The sequence below is a fragment of the Ochotona princeps genome, chromosome 9 (assembly GCF_030435755.1).
Source record: "Ochotona princeps isolate mOchPri1 chromosome 9, mOchPri1.hap1, whole genome shotgun sequence".
Classification (NCBI taxonomy): Eukaryota; Metazoa; Chordata; class Mammalia; order Lagomorpha; family Ochotonidae; genus Ochotona; species Ochotona princeps.
Genome location: NC_080840.1, coordinates 7,042,718 through 7,057,091, shown reverse-complemented (window position 1 = coordinate 7,057,091; position 14,374 = coordinate 7,042,718). Strand labels below are relative to the sequence as shown.

Sequence of the window (14,374 nt, the reverse complement as noted above, 5' to 3'; positions counted from 1 at the left end):
CCTTATGAGTAGATGATATAAACTTGATAACAACTGAAAACGAATGGAATCAGAAGAGCTGAAACCCACCATGACCCAAGTGAAGTTGTTCTAACTTTAGCTGTTGGCAGATGGGAGTAGGGTGGGCCCAGCTGCTGGCCTGCTTGTGCTCCATACCACTACCGTAAAGCCCGTTATCGGTATGCTCTTCCCACTCACGGGAGCACGAACCCTGCCAGGAAGGGGAGAGGCTGTACGGCAGCCCAACACCCACACCCACACCAACACACCCAAATCTTGGTGGCTGCACTCAGGCACTAAGGTTTGCCAGACATTTAGAGGAAGATCACACAAAATGAAAGGCTATAACATATAACAGGAAACCTCATACGAATAGAGAGGATCCAGGGAACTGAAGAACAGAAAGCAGAATTCAAGTAATTATCCCCAAAGAAATTTCAGAAGATATCTCCTCCAGTGAAAAACAAGAACAGGGAACATCAATCAGAGGACAGAAGTGAGTTCAGTAGAATAACAATGACTGGCCAAAACAAAGAGCTGATCATAAATAAACTGAAGGCTGGATGAAAAGAGATGAATGTAATAATTATGTTAGAATTTAAAACTGGTAAAATATAAACAGAAAAGAGCTTAAATAATGAATTTTAAAAGGTATGTAATATTGGTCTAGCACAACTGGCATTCAATTAAAATAATCTTTAGTGGAAATCAATTAAAAAAAGAGGAAATTACTGCAGTAGATGATGATGATATATAGATAGATAGAATGAAGGGAAGGAGACAGGATGGAGGTGTGGGTAAGAAAAAAAATGACAAATTCTGTTATCCAGCAAAATTATCCTTCAAAACTTAAACGAGAAACTAAGGTATGTCCAGATAAACAAAAACTGGAGATTGTCACTAACAGATATTCCTACATGAAATATTAAAAAGATTCCTTCAGGCTGAACAGCAAGGCACTGGAGAGTAACTCAAATTTGCATGAAAAAATTAAAATGATCAGTAAAGCTAACTACTGAGGCAAATACAAAAAGCAATAGAAATGTATTTTGTCTGTACCTACTTTCTCTTCTAACTTATTTAAAAGATAGTGGCAAAATATAATCATTATAAATTTATGTGGGTGAGCAAATGATGTATAAAGAGGTAGTTTGTGAAAAATAACAGTATAAACAAGGGAAGAGAAACAAAATTATAGGAACAACGTTTTAGATATTATTGATAACGTTGTTATTAATTAGAACTACATTTGTATAAGCCAAATTGTTAATTATAAATTTACAGGACAGCCTCTAATAAAATAATAATAATGATTAATAAAAGAAACAAAAGGAACTAACGTGATAAAAAAAAGTACTATATTAAAAAAAGTGACATTACGGAAACAAAGGAACAAGACAGATATAAAACATATAGGAACCAATTGAAGGCATATTTTCTACCTTGTCATTAATTACATTACATGTAAATGGAATAAACTCACCAATTAAAAGTCAGATAATATCGGATAAAAAATAAAAATATGATCAGTCTATATTTGGGTTAAAAGAGACATAAGTTAGATTGAAAGACATGAAAGTTAAAGAATGGGGAAAATTATGCTGTGCAAATAATCAATGCTAACAGAATAAAGGTGGCAGTGGCTGTACTCGTATCAGACAATGCAGACTTAAAACATATGCTGATGCTAAAGACAGTAAAGAATGTCTTGCATTGACAGGATCAGTTCATAAGTCAGTTAAAACAGTTCTAACAGATAAGCATCTAAGAGCAGATTTACAAAACACATCATGCAATTACTGAGCAAACTGGAGAGAGAAGCAAACAGTACAACATAGATTTCAATTATCTGTTCTCAGTAATGGATAGAATAACTTAACAGAGTACCAGCAAGGAAACAGGAAAATGTTACAATCTTCAGATAAATCTATTCTAACTGGCATCTTTAAAACATTCTCCCCGGGCCCGGCGGCGTGGCCTAGCGGCTAAAAGTCGTCGCCTTGAACACCCCGGGATCCCATATGGGCGCCGGTTCTAATCCCAGCAGCTCCACTTCCCATCCAGCTCCCTGCTTGTGGCCTGGGAAAGCAGTCGAGGACGGCCCAAAGCTTTGGGACCCTGCACCCGCGTGGGAGACCTGGAGGAGGTTCCTGGTTCCCGGCATCGGATTGGCGCATACCGGCCCATTGCGGCTCACTTGGGGAGTGAAACATCGGACGGAAGATCTTCCTCTCTGTCTCTCCTCCTCTCTGTATATCCGGCTTTCTAATAATAATAAATCTTTAAAAAAAAAAAAAACATTTTCCCCAAGAATAGGAGAAAACACACTGTTAATTGCACACAGAGCACCCTCCAGAAGAGACCAAGTATTAGTCCATAAAGAAAATAACTTTTACAAATGTGGGAATTAAACAACATATAAAAAGAAAAAGGCCAAAGAAGAAATCACTAGGGAAAGCAGAAAACTCTTTCAGATAAATTAAGTAAAAAACAAAATATTTCGAAACCTAGAAGATGTAAGAGATGTGGTACTCATGGGAAATCCATAGCTGTACATGCCTACACACACACACACAGAGAGAGAGAGAGAGAGAGAGGTCTAAATATGTAACACACCTTTTCACATTATTAAAGAAAAGACCAAACTAACATAAAACAGAAATAAGAAAAAATCATGAAAACTAGAATGCAAAGAAACAAAATGAAAAGTTGATTATCTGAAAACATCAACAAAATTAGCAAACTTTTAAGTACCTAACTATGAAGATAAGACTCAGTTCTACTAAACAGGAATGCAAACGAAGACATTGGTGCTGACATTACAGAAACGAAAAGGACTGTCAGAACAGTGATAACAGGTGCAAGCCAATGAAAGGTTATCTGGAAAAACTCCAGCAAGACATAAATTACCAAAACTGACTAAAAAAAAATAAAAAGAAATAAAAATCTGAATAAGCTTAAAACAAGTACAGAGATTAACCTAGTGATTAAAAAAAAAAAAATCTGGGACCAAACAGTTTCCAAATGTTTAAGGCAGAATTAACTCCAATGTCTCAAAATAAATAAATAAATAAATAAATAAAGCCAACAACCAACAAACCACTTTCAGTTCATTCCAGGAATGGCGTAGCTTCAAAGGCATGATAAAACAAGTTAAAAGGAAACCGCACAAAGTGGAATAGTATATCTGAAAGTCATGTGCTGAGTCAGCATTTGTGATCTATACAAGGTAAATAAAAACTCCTGCTATTCGACAAAAAGTAAAAAGACAAGAAAAAAAAAAAAAAAAGAAAGAAAGCTAGTGGAAAAATGGGCCCAAATTTTGAACAAGTATTTCTCCCAAAAATGTATGCCTAAAAAGCAAACAAAAATGATCAACAGCACTGGTCATTAACTAATGCAAATCATGACAGCAAAACACCACTTCATTCTTTGGGATGGCTACAATAAAAACTAATAAACAAATAAAAAAAGAACATACACAGGCAAGCCTGCGGAGAAATCAGAACCCCTATACATTGCTAGTGATGGAAAGAGGTACAGGTTCTTTGGAACACAGTGTAACGAAAGCTGGCTCACTTGTTCATTACAACTCCTCAAAGAGTAATCCTAGAACCACATGACCTAACAATTCCATTCCCAAGTATGAGCATATTCCAAATGAACTGAACACATGTGTCCACAACAGTACTCGTGCATGTTTCTGGATGCCCTGTTCACAGTAGCCCAAGCTTCAGGCAACCAGTGATAGGGCAAGAGTGTATTCACACAAAGGAATAGCATTGAGCCATTTAAGGAGATATCGATACATGCTACAACATGGAACAACTTTGAAAACATTCCACAAAGTGAAATAAATCAGACAGAAAAGGTAAGTGTGTGTGTGCGTGAGAGAGAGAGAGGGAGATTCCATATATAACAAGTTCAGAATGAAAAATGCTATGGAGACAGAAAATAGACTTTACTGTTACTAGGGCAAGGGACAATGTAAGCAAATATTACAAGATATGGGGTTTCTTCTGGGGAACTGAAAATACCTGAGTTGAATAGTGGTGATGGACATATCGCCTTGTGAATACAAGAAAAAGATAAAAAAAAAAGTCACTGAACTGAGTATTTGTAAATAGGGAACTGTAGTTTGTGAAACATATTCTACTTTATAAAAACTAAATGGCCCAAATAGTTTAATTAACAGACACTTTAACACAAAAGAATTTTGATTCATTTTATATTATTTATTTAAAGTGAAATCAGTAAATACAAAAAAATTAAAATTAAATATATTAAGTTCAGAAACCACATATAAAAAGATTTATAACTGGGTATATTAAAAGGTCAGACTTTCGCATGATTCCTGTATCACAACTGCAATCAAAGAAAAGTGGTACATCAACAGAAAACATTTGCAACATATAAAGCAAAGAATTAATATCTGGAATTTCTAAGCCAATCAATGTAAAGGTGGCTGAGAGATAAGAAACACTTTCTAATTTACATAATTATAAGAAACTCAATAATAATAAATGATATAGAAATTAAAATAATTAGATAAAATATAAAATACAGAAATATAAGAATATATTCCTAAGTATTTTCTGTGTAAAAAAGAAGTATTCACGTGAACTAGTACAAGTACGAATTGGTAGAGTCTTTTTAGAAAGCATTTGGCAGTGCTTTTCAAAATATGCAATTTTAAACATGGGGACTCTAAGTAAAAATCCTAGAAAAAGACTGCAGATGTACACAAAGTGAAATGTAAAATATGCTTACACAACCACGCTTATTATAGCAAAATGCTAGGATCCACCCAAATGTTCCTGTGCAATCACTTTGTTGCATAGCACCCCACTCCCTTTCCAGGATTTCAAAAACAGCAAGGTAATTTTAGGGAAGAAATTAAGTAACCAACTAATATCATAACAAATCCCACTGACAGGAAGCAAAGTGAACCTAAGCATTTCCTACAGACCAGGCTGCTGACCATGACTACCTCTGGGACGGGGACTGGATATCAGGAAAAGGTTGAGTGGGCTTCCGTTTGCCAATGTATTGTCTTAATTTTCACAAAAACAGCAAATCTATGATTTGCACAAAATATTAATTTCTAAAGTACATGCCTTCTTTGTGATGCTACTTGATCTATTTTTAAATAGACAAAATGAAATAACAAAATCCTTACCTTCCAAATTTTCTATTTTTTCAATATTGTTTAAAGCCAAATTCAAATATTCAAGCTTCTTGAGTTTACCAACATTTTCTGAAAAAATATACCAAAAGAGTGCAATTAATTCACCTTCACGATAGAAGACATATCCACATAATCCATTGTGAAAAATGATAAAGAGAATCTAAGGAGTATTACTCTGATGACCAAAACCTTGTTGCACCTCCACCTCGGATGCTGTGGTTGCCTGTGCAACATCCAGTCTTCCTTCCATCCTTCAGATGGAGCCATGTTTGATCAGGCTCAGCCCCAATCCCAAGGAGTTAGGTTTAACCAAGAATGGCCAGTGCATGGCAATCCTATCTCTCTTGTAGGAGACAGCTTCTGGCATTCTTGCCGTCCAGGACGAGGCATGTACACCTGCTAATCCGGGTCAGCGGAAAGTACAAGACCCACACTTCCTCTTTGGGAACGTCTTCTCTCTCTCTTTTTCCTCCTCAATGTTAATAAGACATTACTCTCTCTACTAATACACCAGTCACAAGGGCTCTAGCTATAGGGTAAAATCCATACGGTGCCTGGCAGAGTAACAGGGAGAAGCAATCAACCAACCCTGGCAGCCACCCCACCTCTACTTTTATAGCTGGGGGTAAGACAACAAGTTTTCTTCCTATTAAACCACATGGAGTTGGGTTTCTTCTATGTGAACCCAAAATCAGCCTGGTGCAGGATTATCGGTTTTGATAAGCATGGAATCCCACACGGGCAAACCATCAAGTATGAACAAGTCAAGGCATCGTTTTAAGACAACCAATAACACGCAACTTACTACAAATTACAGAGCATTCTAGGCACTTCACGTATATTGTCTTATTTAATCCTTGTAACAACCCCATGATGAGTTGTTGTGTTCACTTCACATTTGGGAATACCAAGGCACAGAGAATTAACACACTTGTTCAAGGCTGAGCAGGGGAGCCAGGAAATTTGAGCCCAGATCTGGGCACTCGATCATTTTAACAGCCCTTTCCAAAATGACCTGAATGTAGAAAACTCGGCTAAGGAATGTGCATTTGTGATAGGCTCGCTTAAGCAGTGGCTCCTTGGCCCATGAGTCAGGGTTACATTGGAGAGCAAACCCAATGCTGTGTAACAAATCATCCACATGTAATTTGCAAAACATCACATACCTATACCACAGACCTAAGAATAATAGCTTGCCTCTCTGAGCCTCAGTAAATCATTATTAAAAACTAGAATTTTGAAGTAAAACACTAGGTCCTCATGACAATCAAATTGCATCAGTAACAGTGAGGTTTATAAGAGTCTCTGTAGCAACATCCTAACATTTAATAGCAATTTGGAGGTTTGCTTCTGCCAGGTATTATGACAGACAAAGCAATCTACTTTGCATCCTGAAGAAAAGCACTTCAGGATAGCACTGGTGAAATCAGAGCCCACAATAAAACACAGGTTCAAAATATAACTCCCGTGTTCTCCCTTTGAACCTGTGTTTTATTGCTATTTCTCTGAGTGTGTATGTATGTATGTATGTATGTATGTATGTATATGCTTGACCAATGAACACATAAACACAACAGCAGCAATCAAGTTGCTCAGGGGAAGGAAAAATTGCTTGATGAGTGTGAAGGCATAGAACCCCTTGCAAAAAGAAAGAGATGTGACATTTCTGCCCCAATCATTTTCAAAGCAGTTCTCACCAACTGCCACCAACAGTGGCCCAAAGTCACAGTGGGCCAGGTGCCTCGTGAGGCGCCAGACACTCGGTGGCCCTCAGCTGCTCCCAGGCGTGAGGCACATGGGGAATCTGTTGCGAAAGCAGATTACTGGAGGCCACCCCCGCAGGAGGTTCTGCACTTTCCTGGGACCCCAGATGGTCCTCAGCACCCACTTGGATCAACACAGAGCAGCACCTTCCTCCGCAGCCCATCTGGATCTCCCGGTGAGAAACAGAGCTTTAGGCAATGCAACTGCTTGCAGACTTCTACTTCAATGGTATGGGGGCAAGTCTGGATCCTACAGAAGTAGTTTTACTTGCTGAATAAGTGCCTCAACGCCTGTGGGTGGAGCAGCACCCCTCCAAAAAAATCCCATTATTAGGATTTAAAAGAGTGCTTAATTTCAGAATACTTTGGAAGCAAAAATCTAAGCTTTCTTATAGCACTAAAAAGGACTGAAATGCTATGCTACTAATTAATAATTGTGATGGACCCAGATGCAGATATTAAAATTTCCAGAACACTTTTAGACCTTATTATTAGGAATGTTCTTTAATGCAGCACAAATAAAAGCCAGTGGCTGTCTGTAACAACTTTTTAATTGAACAATGTGCCAGAGACCCTAGTTTCTGGTTAAGTAAAAGGCTGAAAATACTGATCTGAAGAAAGGCATGGAGAGTTTCAGTAAGTCTTCGAAACATAACGCAAAGCTGTTGCAGGTGCAAACGAGATCACAGCAGACATGTCTAAGGCTCATTAAGGAGTCTCTATTAACCAAGCTTGGTGATAATAGAGCACAATAGCAAATCACAAGTCCATACAGCAATCCAACCAATCATAATCCAACCAATCACAATCCAACCAATCATAATCCAACCAATCACAATCCCAAAAGGAGCAAATGGTCATTATCCTTAAGTCCATCCATTAAGCTGAAGACCTATGCCCCAGCTTCTCCAACAACATAAGTTAGCCTAAGAGACATGCAATGAATAACCAGGACACACTTACAAAGAACCTAGACACACTTACAAAGCTGCAGACATTAACTTTTCCCTGGCTTCTCTGCCCACATTCCACTACTGCTAGGCCTCACCCCTCCTGGAACTCCTGATAGCACACAACCCAGAAACAACATTATTATAACCATTGCTCTATCTAAGCAGTACACAAGGACCATGCTCAGGGGATCACCTGTCCTGGGTCAGCCAAGAGTCGAGCTGCTAGCGTAATGGAAGCACCTGACCAGAAAGAAAGAAAGAAAGAGAGAAAGAGAGAAAGAGAGAGCCAGAGAGAGCCCCTGCTTCCTGGGCCTTTTAAAGAGGCTTGTGAGGCGAGTGGTTACATGACAATGCAATACCATCCCTTCTCAGTTGATAGGTGAGTCACAGGTGGGCAGGAGCAAATACCTAAGTGTTGTGAGTTAAGGAGTTAATTGGCACTCATTGGGATGGGCAGGAACAGGCACTGGGCTTGTAGCTGAAAATGCCTAGACTAATTGGACTTGTCTGCATCCAATGTCCTGGCTAAATTAGGACATGGGGGAAGTGGTTGAGCACTGAATTATCATTCCATTGCTGTTAGGACCCACCTTCAGGACAGAGGATAGGGGACCCAGCCAAATTTTATTTGCCCACTCTCACTGGCTGCACCCCATAACACTTGTAAACATAATGCAAAGCGAGGTGTTGTTTTTTAACAATCCTGGAGCCAGTTTGCAATTGTTAGCGAACTAGAGGCAACCACATCCCCAGTGCTGCTCCATCTCGGGAGCACTAACATCTGAGCCTGACTTCTTTCTGGTGAGGGATGTGTTGTGCATTGTAGGATGGTTGGCACCATCCTGGCTTCTACTGAGAGAGTGCCAGGAGCACCGCCCTCACACACACACACACACACACACACACACAAATTTGTAGCAGACGAATATGTCTCCGGGACATCACCAAACGCCCCAGTTGAGAATCACTGCATATCACCATAGAAAGTTAACCACCTCCAGGGTGTGATGCCAAAGTACACAATGGCTATGACATTTTGTCTCATCAACCGGGATGCAGCCCTTAACCTCCATTCTCTTCTCCCTTCTACCCCGCTGCCTTTACGTGAGTGCCTGGGACATTCCATGGAAAGCAACGCTGAGGATCACAGACCCACAACAGCATTCATCTGATAAACACTTATTCATGATGAGCATAACGCCCAGCATCTCATTTCACGTTATCTATACACCAATTCGGCATGCTGGCATTAATGAAGATTTGGATACATTGACAGTGTAATTTCACACAACTTACAAATGGTATGAGCAGGGTTCAAAGCCAGAGTTATGTGCTGCAGAGCCTGGGCATTTTCTTACCACTGAACTACGCTGTTGCTTTTCTGCCTACTGAGGGTGTTCCTCCTGTTTCCACATTGTACAGCCTCAGATAGAGTGACTCTATAGCCCTGATCCATCAATTCATTCTTATGGGGGGAGACACTGGGAGTAGGAAAACCAACTTATTTTAGAGAAGAAACTGGGCATAGTTAATCTTGCCCTCTTTCCTGGCTTTTAGGTTCTTCCTGTCAACAAAGAAGGCAATGTATAAACCCCTCCTTCCATAAAGCAAGGGCTCACCTGGCGGGAGACACTGGGGGCTCAGTTCTGCATGTGGCTGGATGGATATGTTGATCCTGAAGACAGAAATTGCTAGCCTGCTTTGCTGCAGGTTTAAGCCATATTCTCAAAAAAGCTTCATCAGTTATAATACTGGTACTTTTATCTTTATCTATATAACTCCTCTATTTACTTCTGTATCTGTTTTAGACTGGAATCCCCTCCCTAGCCAAGAAATGCCTTAAACATGAAACATGATTGAACTGGCTAGCACAGTGTGCAATAACCAAAGACTTGTTCAAGTCTTACATACTCCGTTCAGCTTTGCGATGTGATAAAACCACAGCAAATGCCTGGATTATATCCTCCTCTTTGCAATTTTGAAAATAAATAAACAGATGTACCCTTTGTCTTTTTAAATGATGAAGTCAGTGAGTATGTGTCCTGCCTCTAGCTTCTCTCACAACTCCTTGAGGGAGATTGCTTTGGCCAGCGATTTTCACAATACCTGGAAGTGGCCCGGGGAAGTATTGTACACACCAGCTACTGAGAGCTGGGGCTGGCTACCATCCCAGATAATTTTTTTTCAGTTAGTCTTCCTCTAAGAACACTGCATTTTCCTAGGTCTTCCATTCAGATTGCTAAAGAAAACAAGAGACCAAAGTAACGAGACTTACCAATTTTCCCAATAAGATTATTCTGAAGATAGAGAATTTTTAGATCTCGGCACCATTTGTCAATGTGTTCTAGCCTTTCTATTTCTTGCTGATGCAAAGAGAGTTCCTCCAGGGAAAAAATGACACAGTCATTGTGCTCCGCATTCCGTCTAATAAGATCTTCTGTGACTGAAAGAAAATGTGTCATATATTACATTTCTGCCCCCCACTGTTCACCATAGGGTCATTGCCTTATTAATTCATTGCGTGTTCTCTGCAGTAAAACATCAATGCCCCAGGCCCAAGCACTTCTCAATAGGAAAGAGATCAGAAAAATCCTGCAGGAGCTTTTGTGACAACGTAATCTGAATGAAATGGGAGAAAGTTCTCTAGCCATATTTATTGTCGTATATGTAGGGTTGACACACATTTTGCTGTAACAACGGAAATGGAGCTGACAGTAAATGGTTGTAAAAAAGATTGTGTGGAATCTTGCAGTGGTACCATGTCCAACTGGAGAAGATTCAACAGCTCAGGGAGAAACTTTCTCTCTAGAGGCACAGTTGGGAACAGGAAAAATAAATAAATAAAACCATCTCTCACCATTTAATAAGGAAAAGTCATTCATTCATTTAACCAATATTCAGCAATTTAACTAGTGACTCTTATAGGTTTTGCACCACAATCTTTTAAAGCAGCCATCATTTGTTCTACTTCCAGGAGGAATTAAAAAGCTGCTCACAGGAGGGGAGATGAAAACCTCTAACAAGAGGGCGATGGACCACCAGGCTGCCCAGCCTCAGAGGGTCATGAACTTGTGGTGACCACTGTCCATCATTGTCCACCATTGGAGCCAGGAACAAAGCCATAAATCATCATCTACAGATGATGTATTGGAATCAAACAGGTAATGACAATGCCCACTCCTACTAAAAAATGTTGATGGGATTGAACATTCTAGGCAGAGTATAGAACAACTGCATATCCAATCCAGGAGATAAGAAGGATTTAATTATTCTGGATGCTTTGCATGTAGTAAGATATAAATACATAGTGTTATTAGTTATATTCTCTAGATTGGGAATTACAACCTGGAGCATTATAGTTTTCCACAGTCTTGGTGGGAATCACTCAAGCCAGGTTTTAAATGCACTGTCCAGCATTTTATCTATCATTTTTCTATAAACTGTTGCATATGCCTCGACTTACATACTCTTGTCCCCATCCCAACTGAAGGCTTAGCTTGCTATAATCTACCTGGATATTCCCTTCACCTGAATAACTGATTTATACATACACACAGGCACACCAAAGGAGGAACTCAACAGTGGCGCTATCTCAGTAGCAGCAATCATGCACAATGAAGGCACAGAGAAGAAAACGAAGAACCACCAAGGAAGGTAGAACATGAAGGTCTGGAATTGCCCAGTGGCTCTTTTCTGAACTATTCTATAATAAGCAAACTGCTGTGTAACATGTCGTTTCACAGCACTCAAGAAATTGTTGCTATGTAATACTGCTTTACCTGTAATGGTAAGCATCAGAGTACAGACTAGAATCCCCAAGAAAAAATAACAAAAATATCTACATGGTCATAGAGATTAACGTTCCACGCTTTTACACGGAAAAACATTCTGCAATTATCCCTCTCTAAACTTAGGCCAACCATTCTAACTCTAGGAAGGAAATTTCTATTCCAAATAATACAGCATTGCACTTACATAACATCAATGTAGGAACCTAAAAACCGTCTCAGGGAAAGCTACTGTGGTGTAGTAGTTGAGCCACTGCTTAGGGAGACCACATGGGATCAAGTGCCACCTTTGCTTCACTGCAGTTGCCCACTAATGTGCACTCTGAGAGATAGCATACAATAGCTTCATTACTTAGATCATGGCCATGCATGCAGAAGACCAGGAAAGAGTTCATGGATCTTGGCTTTGGTCTGGTCCAGTCCTGGATGCTGCGGGCATTTAGGGAGTACAGGATGGGGAAAAAACATCTCTCTCTCTCTCTCTCTCATTTTCTCTCTGCCTTTCAAATATGAATAATAATAAATAAATAAAACTGTGAATAGCACTTATAAAAGCAATTCTGGGGCCCGGCGGCGTGGCCTAGCGGCTAAAGTCCTCGCCTTGAACGCCCCGGGATCCCATATGGGTGCCAGTTCTAATCCCGGCAGCTCCACTTCCCATCCAGCCCCCTGCTTGTGGCCTGGGAAAGCAGTCAAGGACGGCCCAATGCTTTGGGACCCTGCACCTGCGTGGGAGATCTGGAAGAGGTTCCTGGCTCCCTGCATCGGATCGGTGCTCAACGGCCGTTGAGGCTCACTTGGGGAGTGAAACATCAGACAGAAGATCTTCCTCTCTGTCTCTCCTCCTCTCTGTATATCTGACTTTGTAATAAACTGAATAAATCTTTAAAAAAAAAAGCAATTCTGAAGCGCACTAATACATCATTATGAGTATACCAACAGAAGTGATATTGCAATACCTATCATGTAGTAATTTAGAAGAACAAAATCCTGATGTATAGGAGAGAGATTCAGATGTAGAATTTTCAAATAGCAAAATGCAAGACTCTCCTGGAGTCTAACTGCCTCACCAGGGAAGGTGCCAAGCACCATGTACCTGCATGACTGGAGGGCAAAGCACAATTAGAAACCTGTTCTCCCAAAGATGCTGCTGAGGAATCTCAAGATTTAACTTAACCATGTCAGCCAACTGAGGCCTCTTTCCAACTGCTTGATGTACTTCGGTTCTATCTGTAAAATGACTCTGCAAGGAGGAGGTACAAAAGACAGTAGCAGGTGGCTGCTGGGCCCTCTGTGCCTTTTGCTTCTGCAAAGCTTTTTTGTGCACTGACCAAAGCTCCAAAAATTCCCAAAGCCAACAATTTAGTGTTTACTCCTTCGTACTATACACTATGTTTTGTAAACAGCCTTCTCTTTCTCACTGCATTAGAATAAAGTCCACTAACATGTGTCTATGGTATCTTTGGAGGAATCTGCAACTATTGAAAGACCCAACAACCACAGACATGGAATAGAGATGGGATAGAAAGAAAGGGATTATTAACAGGAAGGCTACCTCTTATAGTAGCTAAATTCCTTTTCTTTAATGGTTTTCAATAGACATTTTTTAAAAATCATATTGCACATTTACTGGGACTTACCAACTCAGAACACTGTAGTGAGCATCAGTAGCTGCTGGTTACCCTAATCCAGTGATACCTTGAAGGGGATGGATGTAAAATGCACTACTAAAAGGCACCAGGTTAGAAGGGGCAACGACAGAAGCATCCAGTGGGTGCCAAGAAGGCAGTGACTGGTGTTACTGAGTAAGAACAAGGAGGCCAGAAAGCCTTGGAGAAGGAAAATCCTGAGCTGAGTCCTGATTCAGGCACTGGTTTGCCGAACAGAAGAGGATAGGGCATCTCAGGCCAGCGAGGACCACCTGCGCTCCCTTCGCCCTCCAAGGCTTCAGCACTAACTCCCCCAGCCACAGGACCTCTTCAGCGCTCAGTTGCCTGCCTCCTCAGCCAAACACCTTCACCAAACTCCTGCCCCTTCCTGGAGCACCCAAATCCAATGAACGGTTAGTGTGGGACTGCAAAGTCCTTGTCTTGCACCCCAACTTGGGCAAGTTTGAAGGTCCAATACCAGGTTAGAGTGCCAAGAGATGGTTAGCTGAGGCCTTTCCTGAAATTCATTACAGCCCAACTTCCCCCTCTGTCCACTCCTGCTTTCCTTTCTACCCATTCCCAGAATGCTGTTCGACAAAACCTCCAACACATCAGCCTCTACTCCCAGGTCTACCTCCTGGAGCACTTGGCCATTCAGATGATAGCTAAAGGGGCCCCTGAAAGCAGACACTAGCTGAGATGGAGTTCTAGAGGCAAATCACCTGCCGCAGAAGTGATGGTATGGCTACCATGGTGGCAGTCGCTGGTTCACAGGCCCTGGCACAAGGCAGTGGTGAAGCTCTTAAGATGCACTGGTGCTGAACAGAAACAGCACACCAACAGAGCAGACTGTGTTACTGGCAAGTGTCATGTCAGACATCAGAGGAGGTGTGGGGGAATCTGTAACTTCAAGGACAGTTGTAATGGGCAGCTCATGTTAAACCCAATTGATAAGGAAAGGTGGAGAGAGCCAACTGTGCTGTAAAACCATCGGGCAGCACCTAAGGAAGCTTGCCATTTCCTGAAATGGAAG

General features: G+C 40.7%; 2 protein-coding genes across 3 annotated transcripts in view; both read right to left on the bottom strand.

Moving 5' to 3' along the window:
* The window catches only part of TMEM71 (transmembrane protein 71), a 192,513-nt gene that overhangs the window by 119,555 nt on the left and 58,584 nt on the right, over positions 1–14,374 (bottom strand). The window lies entirely within an intron of this gene.
* DNAAF11 (dynein axonemal assembly factor 11) overlaps positions 1–14,374 on the bottom strand; it is an 86,438-nt gene that overhangs the window by 69,752 nt on the left and 2,312 nt on the right. For both annotated transcript variants that reach the window (XM_004580733.4, XM_058668468.1), the window contains exons 2-3: positions 10,180–10,347; positions 5,180–5,257 (exon numbers count right to left, since the gene is read on the bottom strand). In XM_004580733.4, the coding sequence (XP_004580790.2) occupies positions 5,180–5,257; positions 10,180–10,347 (246 nt within the window). The remainder of the gene's footprint in view (positions 1–5,179; positions 5,258–10,179; positions 10,348–14,374) is intronic.